At 38.2% G+C, this 13,827-nt stretch overlaps 1 protein-coding gene across 1 annotated transcript in view; it reads right to left on the bottom strand.

The window, feature by feature from the left end:
- Positions 1–3,852, bottom strand: part of LOC107646008 (protein phosphatase 2C 32) — a 5,280-nt gene extending 1,428 nt beyond the window's left edge. Inside the window, exons 1-2 of the mRNA XM_016350179.2 lie at positions 1,018–3,852; positions 79–192 (exon numbers count right to left, since the gene is read on the bottom strand). Coding sequence (XP_016205665.1) covers positions 79–192; positions 1,018–3,111 — 2,208 coding nt within the window. The 5' untranslated portion in view covers positions 3,112–3,852. The remainder of the gene's footprint in view (positions 1–78; positions 193–1,017) is intronic.

The raw sequence follows: 13,827 nt of genomic DNA, 5'->3' as shown, positions 1-13,827 counted from the left end.
CTCCATACCAATAAGCTATATACAAAAGGAGTACAGCAAACTAAATTTCAGATAGCCAAAGTCAGAAGATCAACTGACCCTCTTCAGGAATCCGGCACCAAATGCTCTGGTGACTTTTAATTGTCCTTTCACTCTATCATTGAATATGGCTTGATTATCATCTGGGTGTTCTGCTCTTATTCTAAACACTTCCTGCAAGAAAAATTGAAAAAAAATAATCAGCAAAGGAATAAAACCAACATCTTAAAAATACGAAAACTTTTCTTTCTAGTAAAGGCTTATAACTAATTATGTTCATATATAGCACCACACAAACTTTTCCTTTTAATTTGCTCTTATCCATTTTTAGAAGTTTCAATCAAACTATCTAATCTAAATAATAAGGTCAATCTTGTTCTTGACTGCAATATGTGTTGCATGTGTAAATCATGGATATAAAAATATGCAGACATTGCTCATAAAAAAGGGGATAGTAAAAAATATTATGATGATGAAATATGAATAAAAGCCAATGAGACAGAAAAAACTGAAACATAAACAAAATTATTCAAATTTCATACATAATATAGATCATATTGTCTACAAATGAAAGGCTTCTCCAAATTTTTGTTATAGTATATAACTGTCTATTGAATAACAGGGAAATCCAAATGACAAAAATTAACAATTACTTCTGATCCATATAGCTGCAGCTAATCATGGAAAATGTTCTCCTCAGTATCTCCCAGAAGCAAGAATTTCAGTGTTTGAAAGGTCAAATTCAAAATCCCCCCATGTTAACAAATATGAATAAATTGTTGAAAATACATGTGCAGGGACATGAACAACTCACACATACACATGCAAGCACCAAGAAGTAGAACGTAATTCAATAACTAATGTATGTCTAGTGGATCACATTTCAGAATTTCAAGATGTGATCACAATTCCTTAGCTTCTCAAAATAAATACCATTTGTTATTTACTTCATTGATCAACAAAAACATTTCTTTTTCTGAAAAAAAGAAGGAAACACACCTCTTCAATACTTGTGCTGTGATCTGTTGAAAGCTGAACAGCCCTCATTTTCAGTCCACAAAGGGAAATCTCTCTGTTTTTGTTCATCATGTTAAGACGACTGTTTATGTTGTGCATTGGAGACTCCTCTGAAATTCTATCCAGCTCCATGCCAACTAATGATTCTCTAGATCGATTTCTATGCCTCACGTCATCCTTGATGAAGCTTGGATTGGGATGACGATCATTTGGTCTTTCTTGCGCCAAAATTACACGGCTGTCTCCAACATTCATTACATAAACATCCTGATCCTTCATTAACATCACTAAAACACAAGATCCCATTAAGGCAAGCTCTGGATTTTTATCTAGATTATTCTCAACCATGTCCATGTATGCTTCTTCTGTTCTTTCAAGAGCTTGTGCCATTGCTCTTAAAACTGCACTATGATCTACTCCAGACTTGCATTTTCTAATAGGCCCCAAGGTTTCTACTATTTTCTTGTCAACACAGGCTTCTTCCCTATGCCAATCATAATTCCAAGGAAAAAGGTTTTTGCGCAAGGACTTCTGCTTCCTGTACATATTTCTGATTTTCATACTGATATACGATTTTCTCGGATCCTGCCTTTGTCCTTTAACAGAAAAAGTAGCAACAGGAACTTGGTTGTTTGAACTAAATCCAGTGCCTCCATTTTCTCCTGATGTAGTAGGGCCTTCATCCTGATGTCTAGGTCTATCTTCTTGTGTTATTTCCCTAGCAATGGAAGAATCCTTACCTTGCTCTGAGACTGACAGAAAACCCTGTTCGTCCCAAGATTCCATCTGAAGTAACTCATAAAGTTTCATGCTTTTTCTACCTTGACCATCCAATCGGGAGATACTAGGACTTCCACAATTAAGCTGTTCCACATTCACCTTAACGTCAGTGTTTTCCTCCACTATCTCGCTGCTAGATGATTGATCCTTGACCTTAGCTGGACAAGAATCTTCCAAACAGCAAGAACTTTCTGACATTTCCTCTCCTTTGCATTCTGGAGGAACCATTGCATTCACTCTTTTATGGACTTCGGGTTCAAGTGGATTGACGGTATTATATTCATAATGCCAGAGCAATCCCTCTAATTCCTTGTCTATAAATCTATAAAGATTGCTCATCAGAAAATCAGGTGCATCTGGTCCACTAAAACCGTCATATATCCCAATAAACAGCCACCCTTGTTCTTCAGAAAGTACAACATGCACCCTATCTTCACCAGCCTTGCCATGAGCCCACTGCAAATTGTGGGTTTGTTTATACTCAAATTCAACACAATCTCTTGAGACTTCAGGCCGAAACTTTGCCTCTTTGGAATTCCAAGCTAGTTGAGTCACGGGGTGAAGGAATAACCGTTGCATCCAACTACCACCCATCGAATGCTTAGAGAAAGTCCGAGAAAGAGAGTTTCTCATAGGTCCACTTACACTTCTCATCAGGCGGTGGAGGTGCGGCCTTCGGCGACCACGAGCAAGTGGTGCGGAGAAGTTGGATTTGTCAGTGGCATCAAGAGGACCAGACATAACCCCCTTCTCCATTGGCCCAGACATGAAACCACCACCCTTATCCAAAGGACCAGAGGCAAAACCCCTCTCCAAAGGTCCAGACATGAAGCCATTCAAAGGTCCAGAGCCACGGGGAACAGGCTGCAAAGGGATTGCAGCAAATGAGGCAGTTCCCTCAAACGACGCAGCAGGTTCTAGGAAATTACTAGCAAGTAGTGCATTCTGGTTACCGGTCCTGGCAGTTGAAACATTGGCACTGACCGAAGCCCCTGAGATTGTTTTGAATGTGGTTTCAGGTAAGTTCTTCCCTGGCTTGTGTGTGGCAGAAGAATCTTCAATGCCATCATTCCTAAATGACCCACTCAATGTCTCCGAATCAAGGGTGCTAGAATCTAGTGTAAACCTCTCAGAATTTGATGGGGTAATAGCAGGAGATTCAAAAATGGATGGCCTCACATAACAAAAGGAGTGGCCTAAACCTTCATCTAATGGCTCCAAAAACTCCAAATCAACCCCATTCTTGCCGTTATATGGCACCAAACAGCTAAAAACGCGAGAAGTTCCATTACCCATTATTGCAAAAGCAAACACCCCTGATACACAGAGAGGCCAATACAATGTTTCTGTACCTTAGCAACATTAGCAAACAGATACACAAACAAGAAAGCCACTTCTCAAAAACAGCATAAACCCTTTATTGCTGTGATTACACAGGTGACCATGCACCATCATTGTAATCATCATGACCATCATAACCATCAAATTCCTAAGCTGAGAGCGATGCAACCCATGTGATGTTTGGGAAAAAGCTAGCATAAAAAGAAGCCAAAACACTATCTTGCGAAGTGGGTGTGAATCAAACGAAAGAACACCATCGAGTGAATACTTAAAGCAGCAAAGTCAGGTTTTTGCACAAGAATGTTAACGATCTAACCTTGTGGGCACTCCACATGAATGAAGTTGTGGATCGGGGCACACTTGCAAACGGATCTAAGAGCACTAAACACAGTGAATTGAAGACATCAGAAACAAACGCACCGGTCCCATTTTGAAAATCATGTTTTTTCTTGTTATTTGTTTCTATTTTTAGCCGAGAAATATAAACTTTATGGAGGGAACAGTGTTGGAGTGCAGAAATTGAATGGCGGAGGTTCAGAGGGAGAGAGCAAGCGAGGATTTTAATGGAAGAAGTTAAGAGGGGGAAGAGGTGTGAAATGGAGGAGTATGCGGTTTGACTAATGAGGAAAGCAACGCGAGAGACGAGAAGAGAAAATAAGAGAAGACAAGACGCAGCAGAAAGAGGAAATTTGGGGTTTCTTCTGCCTTTGCAATAAGTAAACGAAATAAATATTAAAATAATAAATTAAAAATTAGAGTTTAATTATAGAATAATTGGTACTAATATTTACTCTACTACTCCATATCAAATAACTCAACTTTTTTTTTTCACAAATAAATATTTAGTAAACAAAAGGAAGATAATGTTGTGATAAGAACAAAAGTGGATGTCCATTGAATGATTTAACCTTTTTTCATGATAAATGATCATGTTACCAAAAGAATCTCATTAAATGAAAGTTAAAAAATAAACCCTTCATACATGTATAAATAGGACATGATCTGAAGCCATACACGTACAAGTAATAAAAACAATTCTCTCTCCTTTCTTGTGTTACAAATATTACTCACTCATTCTCTTTTATTTCTGTGTGGTTTTAAACTACAATAATTATAATATCTATAAATATATATATATATATTACTTATATTATAGTGAGATAAGAACATATTTATTTTTCTATTTTATATTTACGTCTTCCTTATTTATTTATTTATTTCACAACACGTTATCAGCACGAGACTCTGATCAAATTTTTACAGAAGACTCAGGTAACAAATTTTCATTATGTCGAAACTCTCTCATCTTGAATTCAATGCTCTTTATATATCTAGAAATAATTATTTATCATGGATATTAAATGCTGAAATCCATCTTGATTCAATGGATCTTGGAGATACCATTAAGGTTAAAAATAATGCATCCCAAAAGGATAAAGCCAAGGCCATGATTTTTCTTCATCGTCATCTTGACGTATGATTGAAAAATGAATATCCCACATTAAAAGATCCTGCAGATCTGTGGAAAGACCTTGAAGAAAGGTACAATCATGTGATACTTCCTCAAACCCGATATGTTAGGAAAAACTTTTTCGACCTTCCATGCCTCGAATGTGCTCTTGCAGTAGCAATCGAGAAAAAAGATTTAAAAAATTTTTTTGAGCTAATTTCTTGCCTTCTTGTTGTTGAGCGCAACAATGAGTTACTCTTAAAAGAATCATGAAGCGCGCCCAGCTGGCGCCGCCCCATTTCCTGAAGTAAATGCGGCAAACTACCCCATAAGAGGTAAATGGCAAGGTTTTAGTAACAAGAAAAATTATGGAAGGAAAAGGAATTATGTTTAAAAGAGAGGATCTCACCAGAAGTGGGATAAAAAAAAGAAATAATGGACAAAGTAAATCAATTGAGGATAAATGCTTCCGTTGTGGTGGAAAGGGCCATTGGTCACGTATCTGTCGTATCCCAAGGCACCTAGTTGATCTTTATCAAGCATCCTTGAAAAAGGATGACAAAGAAAAGGAAACAAATTTTGTTTCAAATTATGAAAATTTCACCACTCATTATGATGTATCTAATTTCTTTGAGGATTCTGAAAGAAATATTGGCTATTTGATCAATGATGAAATAGTTTAATATGTGTGTTTGTTAAGTATTCATATGAATAATTTTACTGTGCATGTACTTTTACTCATTTTATTATTATTATTATTTGTTTTTGAAGAAAAATGGCAAGGACATATTCTGAAGATATTTGCCTTGCGAATAGTGCAAGTTCGCACACTATTCTTAAAAGTAATATATATTTACCCATCTTGTGCCAAAAGAAGAGTATGTTAATACTATTATTGTCTCGGGCAATGTGATAGAAGGCTCCGGAAGAGCTATAATTTTGTTTCCCGGAGGAACAAAATTCATAATAAATAATGCACTATTATCTACCAAGTCTCTAAGAAACTTGTTGAGCTTTAAAGATATTCGTCGAAATGGATATCATGTTGAGACAATGAACGAGGGAAATCATGAGTATTTATGTATCACAACTCATGATTCAAATAAGAAAGTTATATTAGAAAAATTACCCTAACTTTCATCTGGGTTATATTATACCAAGATTAGTGCAATTGAATCACATGCCATTGTAAACCAGAAGTTTACTAGTCCAAATGATTTCATAACTTGGCACGACCGATTGGATCATCCGGGAATAACCATGATGAGGAGAATTATTGAAAACTCACATGGACATTCACTAAAGAACCAGAAGATTCTTAAAACTAGTGAATTTTGTTGTGTTGCATGTTCTCAGGGAAAGTTAATTTTAAGACCATCACTAGTAAATGTTGGATTTGAGTCCCCTGAATTCTAGAAAGGATTCAAGGTGATATATGTGGACCTATTCATCCACCATGTGGATCTTTTAGATATTTTATGGTCCTGATAGACGCATCTTCGAGATGGTCACATGTATGCTTATTGTCCTCTCGCAATCTAGCGTTTGCGAGATTACTGGCTCAAATTATTCAATTAAAAGCACAATTTCCAGAAAAACCAATCAAAGCAATTCGTCTTGATAATGCTGGTGAATTTACTTCCCAAGCTTTTGATGCTTATTGTATGGCTAATGGAATAAGTGTTGAACATCCAGTAGCTTATGTTCACACACAAAATGAGTTAGCAGAATCACTTTTTAAACGCCTCCAATTGATTGCTAGACCCTTACTTATGAGAACAAATCTCCCAACCTCGGTTTGGGGCATGCTATTTTACATGCCACAGCACTTATTCATTTGAGGCCAACGAGTTACCATCAGTTCTCTCCTATGCAACTAGCTTTTGGCCAGCAGCCAAATGTTTCCCATTTAAGAATATTCGGGTGTGCGATATATGTTCCCATTGCACCACCTAATTGCACCAAAATGGGACCCCAAATAAAATTGGGGATATATGTTGGATATGATTCTCCCTCTATAGTAAGGTATCTTGAGATACAAACGGGAGATGTATTTAAAGCCCGGTTTGCGGATTGTCATTTTGATGAATCAAAATTTTCAATATTAGGGGGAGAAAATAAGCTTCTTGAAAAGGAACTTAATTGGAATGCGTCATCGTTGATGCATTTAGATCCTCGATTAGGGCAATGTGAACTAGAAGTTCAAAAGATGATACATTTGCAAAGAATAGCAAATGAATTGCCTGATGCATTTTTCGATACAAAGAGGATAACCAAATCTTATATACCAGCGGAAAATGCCCCAATTCGAATTGATGTCCCAGTAGAACAAGTACCCACTGAAGCAAATTCCCATCAGAAGCATGGTAGGACGAAAAATGCCCCAATTCGAATTGATGTCCCAGTAGGACAAATAGCCACTGAAGCAAATACACGCCAGAAGCGTGGCAGGCCTGTCGGTTCCAAAGATAAAAATCCTCGAAAGAAAAAAAGAGGTAAATACTATTCCTGTTGAAAAAGACACAGTAAAGACACCTGCAGTTGTCCAAAATTCTGATATAATTTTAACGCCAGAAGACGTTCAGGTACCTGAAAATTGTAAAAATGATGAGATCTCGATAAATTATGTCTTTACAGGAGAGAAATGAGACCGAAATAAGACAATTGTCAATGAAATATTTGCATATAATGTGGCATTAAATATCATGTATGAAAGTATGGATCTTGAGCCAAGATCAGTCGAAGAATGTCGACAAAGAAATAATTGGCCAAAATGGGAAGAAGCCATGAAGGCTGAGTTAGACTCACTTGCAAAACGTGAAGTATTTGGACCTGTAGTCCGTACACCAGAAGATGTAAAACCTGTTGGATACCGATGGGTATTTGTGAGAAAACGAAATGAGAAAAATGAAGTTGTGCGCTACAAAGCCCGACTTGTGGCACAAAGTTTTTCACAAAGGCCCGGTATAGATTATGAAAAAACGTATTCCCCTGTAGTGGATGCGATAACATTGCGTTATTTGGTCAGTTTATCTGCATATCATAAACTACAAATGCATTTAATGGATGTGGTAACAGCCTACTTATACGGCTCATTAGATCGGGATATCTATATGAAAGTCCCTGAAGGTCTAAAGATATCTAAACCATCCAATGAATATTCGCAGGGGCTATACTCAGTTAAATTGTAAAGATCTTTATATGGTTTAAAGTAATCTGGACGAATGTGGTATAATCGTCTTATTGAGTATCTAGCCAAAAACGGATTCAAGAATGATGATATATGCCCCTTTGTTTTCATTAAGAAAACTGCATCTGGATTCATTATTATTGCTGTGTACGTTGATGATTTAAATATCATTGGAACTCCTGAAGAGATTCCAACAATTATAAAAACTCTAAAGGAAGAGTTTGAGATGAAAGATCTTGGAAAGACTAAATTTTGTCTCGGCCTGCAGATCGAACATACAAAAAATGGGATCTTTATTCATCAAACAACATACACAGAAAATATCTTGAAAAGATTTTATATGGATAAGTCACATCCATTAAGTACCCCAATGATTGTAAGATCTTTAGATGTGGAAAAGGATCAATTCCGTCCTAAAGAAGAGAATGAAGATATCCTTGGTCCTGAAGTACCATATCTTAGTGCCATTGGAGCGCTAATGTATCTTGCTAATAATACGCGACCTGATATATCATTCGCGGTGAATTTACTAGCAAGATATAGTTCCTTTCCAACAGAAGACATTGGAGTGGAATCAAACAAATTTTTCGATATTTTCATGGAACGGTTGATATGGGATTGTTTTATCCCTATGGATCCAAGTCACAACTAGTTGGCTATGCAGATGCCAGATACTTGTCTGATCCACATAAAGAGAGATCTCAAATAGGATACCTGTTCACATATGGTGGTACAGCTATATCATGGAGGTCCACGAAACAGACGATAGCAGCAACCTCCTCTAATCATGCTGAAATACTGGCGATTCATGAAGCTAGTCGCGAGTGTTTTTGGCTGAGGAGTCTGATTCAATATATTCTGTCATCATGTGGACTGATTGATCATAAGATAGCTCCAACTGTCCTGTTTGAAGATAATACAGCATGCATTGCTCAACTTAAAAGGCGGATACATCAAAGGCGATAGAACAAAGCATATTTCTCCCAAATTCTTCTTCACTCATGATCTTCAAAATCAAGGGACAGTTGATGTCCAACAGATCCGTTCAAGTGACAATCTGGCAGATTTATTCACAAAGTCACTCCCAAAATCCTTCTTTGAAAGATTGGTACATGAGATTGGGATGCGCAGATTTCGAGACACTAAATGATGTCAGCAAGAGGGGGAGACTGTACTCTTTTTTCCTTAGTCAGGTTTTTTTCCCATTGGATTTTTCTTGACAAGGTTTTTAATGAGGCAGTCTCCATCACAAAGGATATTGTACTCTTTTTCCTTCATTAAGGTTTTTTTTCCACTGGGTTTTTCTTTAGTAAGGTTTTAACGAGGCAATAATCCTAAATGGACATTCAAGGGGGAGTGTTGTGATAAGAACAAAAGTGGATGTCCATTGAATGGTTCAACCTTTTTCCATGATAAATGATCATGTTACTAAGAGAATCTCATTAAATGAAGGTTGAAAAATAAACCCTTCATACATGTATAAATAGGACATGATCTGTGAATAGGACATGATCTGAAGCCATATACGTACAAGTAATAAAAACAATTCTCTCTCCTTTCTTATGTTACAAATATTACTCTCTCCTTCTCTTTTATTTCTATGTGGTTTTAAACTACAATAATTATAATATCTATAAATATATAGATTACTTATATTATAGTGAGATAAGAGCATATTTATTTCTCTATTTTATATTTACATCTTTCTTATTTATTTATTCATTTCACAACAGATAATATTATTTTTTTACTATTTATGTTCCCTTTGTTGTGAAATTATCTCCTTTAAATCCTAAAACTTTTGGTATAAAAATTTTGATATTAATTATTAAAAATTTATTTTTTTAATAAAGTTAAACAATTTAACAAAATTACGTGAATAGTTTTTATATTTAATTGTACCTAATATTTAAGGTATTAAAAATAGATTTAGTGAATATTTAGAGTCAGATTCGGATCAAAACAAATTTAATTTAACTCGATCTATAAAAATTCTTATAAAAATTATAATTCTAATGAAGTTGTTTGCTATTTGATTATATATGACATTTTAATTTACTCCTAAATATATTTGTAAGTTGTTTGGGAAAAAACCTAGAGCCAAAACTTAGGGAGGAAAAGACTAAATTAAATGAAAATTTCTAAACTCTTCTAGTTATACATATTAAAATTTGAATTAATAAAAAAATATTCGACCTAAATATTTGTTGAAACTAAATTTTATTTGTTTATAATAGGTGTCGGAGCCCGAAAGTGATATGCCAAAATTAGATAAATTTTTTCACAAAGATAAACTAAAGCGGAAGATTTGATATCCACAAATTTTAGTAGAATTCATGAAGAAGTTAAAAAATAAAGATTTGATGTCAAGGCTTTTTTATTAAAATAAAAAAAATATATTAATTCTTCAATTACGCATGCATGAAAATAATTTTAAAAATACGCAGCATCATGTCATGTAAATCACTCACAAAATGAGTTTGCCTACTAACTCCGAGGAATCGCCTACGAAATGGAGAGATTAACTGACAAATCTGCGTGGAAGTCCAACTCAATTATGACATCCACGAGATGGGACATGTCAATGGCGGCGGCAGCAAAATGGGCATTGCAGGTGAGGCGACCACGAATTGAGCCAAGGCGTGGCTGGCACCGCGAATTGGATCATTTCCATTGCGGTGCCCACGAAATGGCCACAACAATGGCGGCAGCAACAAAATGGTATGGGTTTTTGTTGAAGGCTGCAAGTTTCCAGTGCATCATCCTCGTACATGCATGCATTATGGGTGCATGGGGTGGCAAAGTTGGGGTTGATGAATTGGTGTGTGTATATAAAGGACAGACGGGGTAGGAGACCAAGTGCTTCATGCATTGAAAAATAGTGGAAGAGAGGGTTAAGAATTGTAAACCGTGGAAAAGAGGGAAAAAAGTGAGTTTTGGCTAATATTTTTGTATTGTGGTTTGAATATAAAAGTATAACATGGGCGATGATAGTGGTATGAACGTGGAAGAAAATCCTAATCGGTTAGACGAAGTGCATATTGCCGCGCATTTGATTCATAAGGTTAGTGTCATGTGTGGTTAATTTTGTTATTTGTCTCTATCATTATTTAATATTTGCTAGTGTAAACTTAAGTGTGGTATTCCAGTTTCGATGTTGCAGCTCGCACGTGTTCTGACGCCGCATGGCACACTTGTTGATGTTTTCACGTCGGAGCCGGTGGATCCAAGCATGGATCTCAGGCGGTAGAGACTTGAACCATATTTACGACGAGCAGGATTCTATTATGCGCCATTAATAAGGTGTTTTGAGTATGACAATTCGCTGATAAGTGCATTTGTTGAACGATGGCGACCCGAGACGCACACATTTCATCTCCCGTGGGGTGAGTGTACCATAACAGTAGAGGATGTGGCTATGCAGTTAGGGTTACCCATTGATGGCGAGCCTGTTAGTGGTACTCTAAGGTCATGGAGCAAGTTTCACCAGAGAGATATGTGGCAATGATGTGAAGAGCTACTTGGTGATGTTCTACCCGGACATGTAGGGACAACGAAGTACAACATAAGGCTGAAGTGGATCAGAAGTCGTCTTCAACAGATGCCGCTTGATGCAGTAGATGATGTCATGATCCAGTATGCCTGTTGTTACATTTTGTATTTGTTGGACGGTGTGCTACTACCGGACAAGGCCAACAATACAGTCCACGTTCGCTACCTACCTTTGTTGGCCAATTTTGATGCCATCGGCACTTATAGTTGGGGAGCGCATGTCTTTGTTGGCTATATCGAGCCATGTGCTTGGCAACAGATTACACCGTCGAAGGTATGGCTGGCAGTCATACGTTGTTAATGTCGTGGATTTATTATAGGCTATCGTTCTGGGCATCAGATGTGACGACGCCACATACTTTTCCGTTAGCTACAAGGTGTGGTAATTTTTTGCATATCCTGTTCACTTTCATTACATGATACATTTTTGTTTGCTGTTTACTATACGACTTATTTGCACGTATTAGTTTTCTATCAGGTGGGCGGGAAAGAAGGGACACAATGACTATGCTGGCAACACCTACTCAAGTACCGCCTAAGGTTGGACAATCTGCAAGTGGACGAGGTACGGTTTATGCTTTGTTGATATTCAGCTATGGTGATGTTTTTAATATGTGTTTACGTTATAGTCCGCTGCTTGCAGTTTAATTGGATGCCGTACATGGATCCTCGTATTCTGTCGAGAGTGCTTGCTAAATTTCTCGGCCATCCTCATGGAGACTTCTACCACTCGGTTGTACCTCTAATATTATTCTGGTGGATTGAAATTCTCAATATTGACAGAGTGTTGCGTCAATTTGGGGAAGACAAGGACTACCCAACCCTCCGCTGAATATCGACACATTTCATCGACAGTCGGCCCGAAATGACGATGGGTGGTGGCCCATCCGCCTGTCAACTTGGTTTGAGGTATGGGCTAGCCGACGTACCGAGGCATATCATATGCACATTGATCGGGCCGACACCTTGCGTCCCAGTCAGGATTACTATAGGTGGTACTGTGACAGGACCCGGAGGTTTCTATCCGCCCCGGAAGCATTGCATGATCCGCGGACCGATGACATTCCTCCTGGTGTACCGGCAGAGTATGGAAGAGCACCGGCGGTAAGGTTACCTGATGTTCCACAAGACTGTAGGCACCGACGAACACGACGAGAAAGACATCAAGGAGTTTCTGGGATGGGGTTCGAAGAGGCAGAGTTTCCCGAATAAGATCGGCCACAAGATGAGCCAGAGGTCAAAGCACATGATCCACAGCACCAACCTCCTCTTCATGGAGATTTCTACTACCCTCAACCTTACATGGCCGGAGACCAACCTTAGCCAAGTTCCATGCAGCAATTCATGCCACACCAGAGTAGCTATGAGGTTGGTGGATCATCCCAAGGCGGTGGTACACAATCCCTAATTGCAAGGAGGAGATCCGCATCTATCGCCGACACCGCAGTGTCATCTCTACGTCCAGGTTACGATGTCTCCTTCATGCAGGGGCGACGTCTTTCATTCACAGGGGCTGATCCTTCCATGGAGGAGGACGACGTCGTCCTCGCCGTGACATTTGAGCACCTTCATATGGTACAGGTGGGAGATTGGGTCACGACCACCATTAGTGGAGTCTAGGTAGTATTTAGGGTCATGTACTTTTTATTCCATGTGTAGTTGCTAGGTGTGTCTTCAGCGGTGGTCGAACCCATTGCACCGAGATTTAAAGACAGATAGTGACCTGGAGTACCGCTTGATCCACCAACCGATTCAACACGACTCGGAAGATCCCTCTCGTGGTAAATGGGTTGGGTTTCAGGAACTACTTCTGCTTCTTCACCACTATCATCTTCGATCTCATCTTCGTCGGAAGTGTTTGCCAACCCACCAACAATACCTTCTGGGGATGCAACTCGGTTAGAAGGGGGAGGACATGGAAAACGATTTCCTGCTGCTTGTCCGTGCGTCACAAAGGTGTTGAATGTGTCCAAAATTTTCAGGTTGTACCACATTATTAGAACTAGAGGAGCTTCCACCAACATCTTGGAGACACACACATAGTTTCAACGAGTAGATACTTTCAATGCTCCGATGATAAGAAAACATCGTCGAAACTTATTGGTCAGATTTAATCTGCATTTTCTGATATGCAAACGAGTTGGCAACTGCAACCGGCATTCTGTAAGTCAACTTCGTGATTTCCTTCTTTCCGACTAGACCGGTATTCATGAGTATTACATTCTTCAGCTCTTCCAACGACGTCTGTGGAGGAATCATTATCCACAGTGAATCATCACAAACAAATGTAACACCTTCAGATGTGAGAGAAATTTTTCCATTAGGATATACGATAACGTACACATTTTCGGTGGCTATAGACACAGCAAAATACCAACTACAGAATTTTACAAAGAAGGGAAAGACATGGAGATAAGAGAGAGTTGTTGGAGTTGAATTTTTCCGTCACACAACATAAATTTCCAACCATGCTTGCAAA

This window comes from Arachis ipaensis, chromosome B06 (genome assembly GCF_000816755.2).
Source record: "Arachis ipaensis cultivar K30076 chromosome B06, Araip1.1, whole genome shotgun sequence".
In the NCBI taxonomy this organism is placed as follows: domain Eukaryota; kingdom Viridiplantae; phylum Streptophyta; class Magnoliopsida; order Fabales; family Fabaceae; genus Arachis; species Arachis ipaensis.
This window is presented reverse-complemented; position numbering and strand designations above follow the sequence as displayed.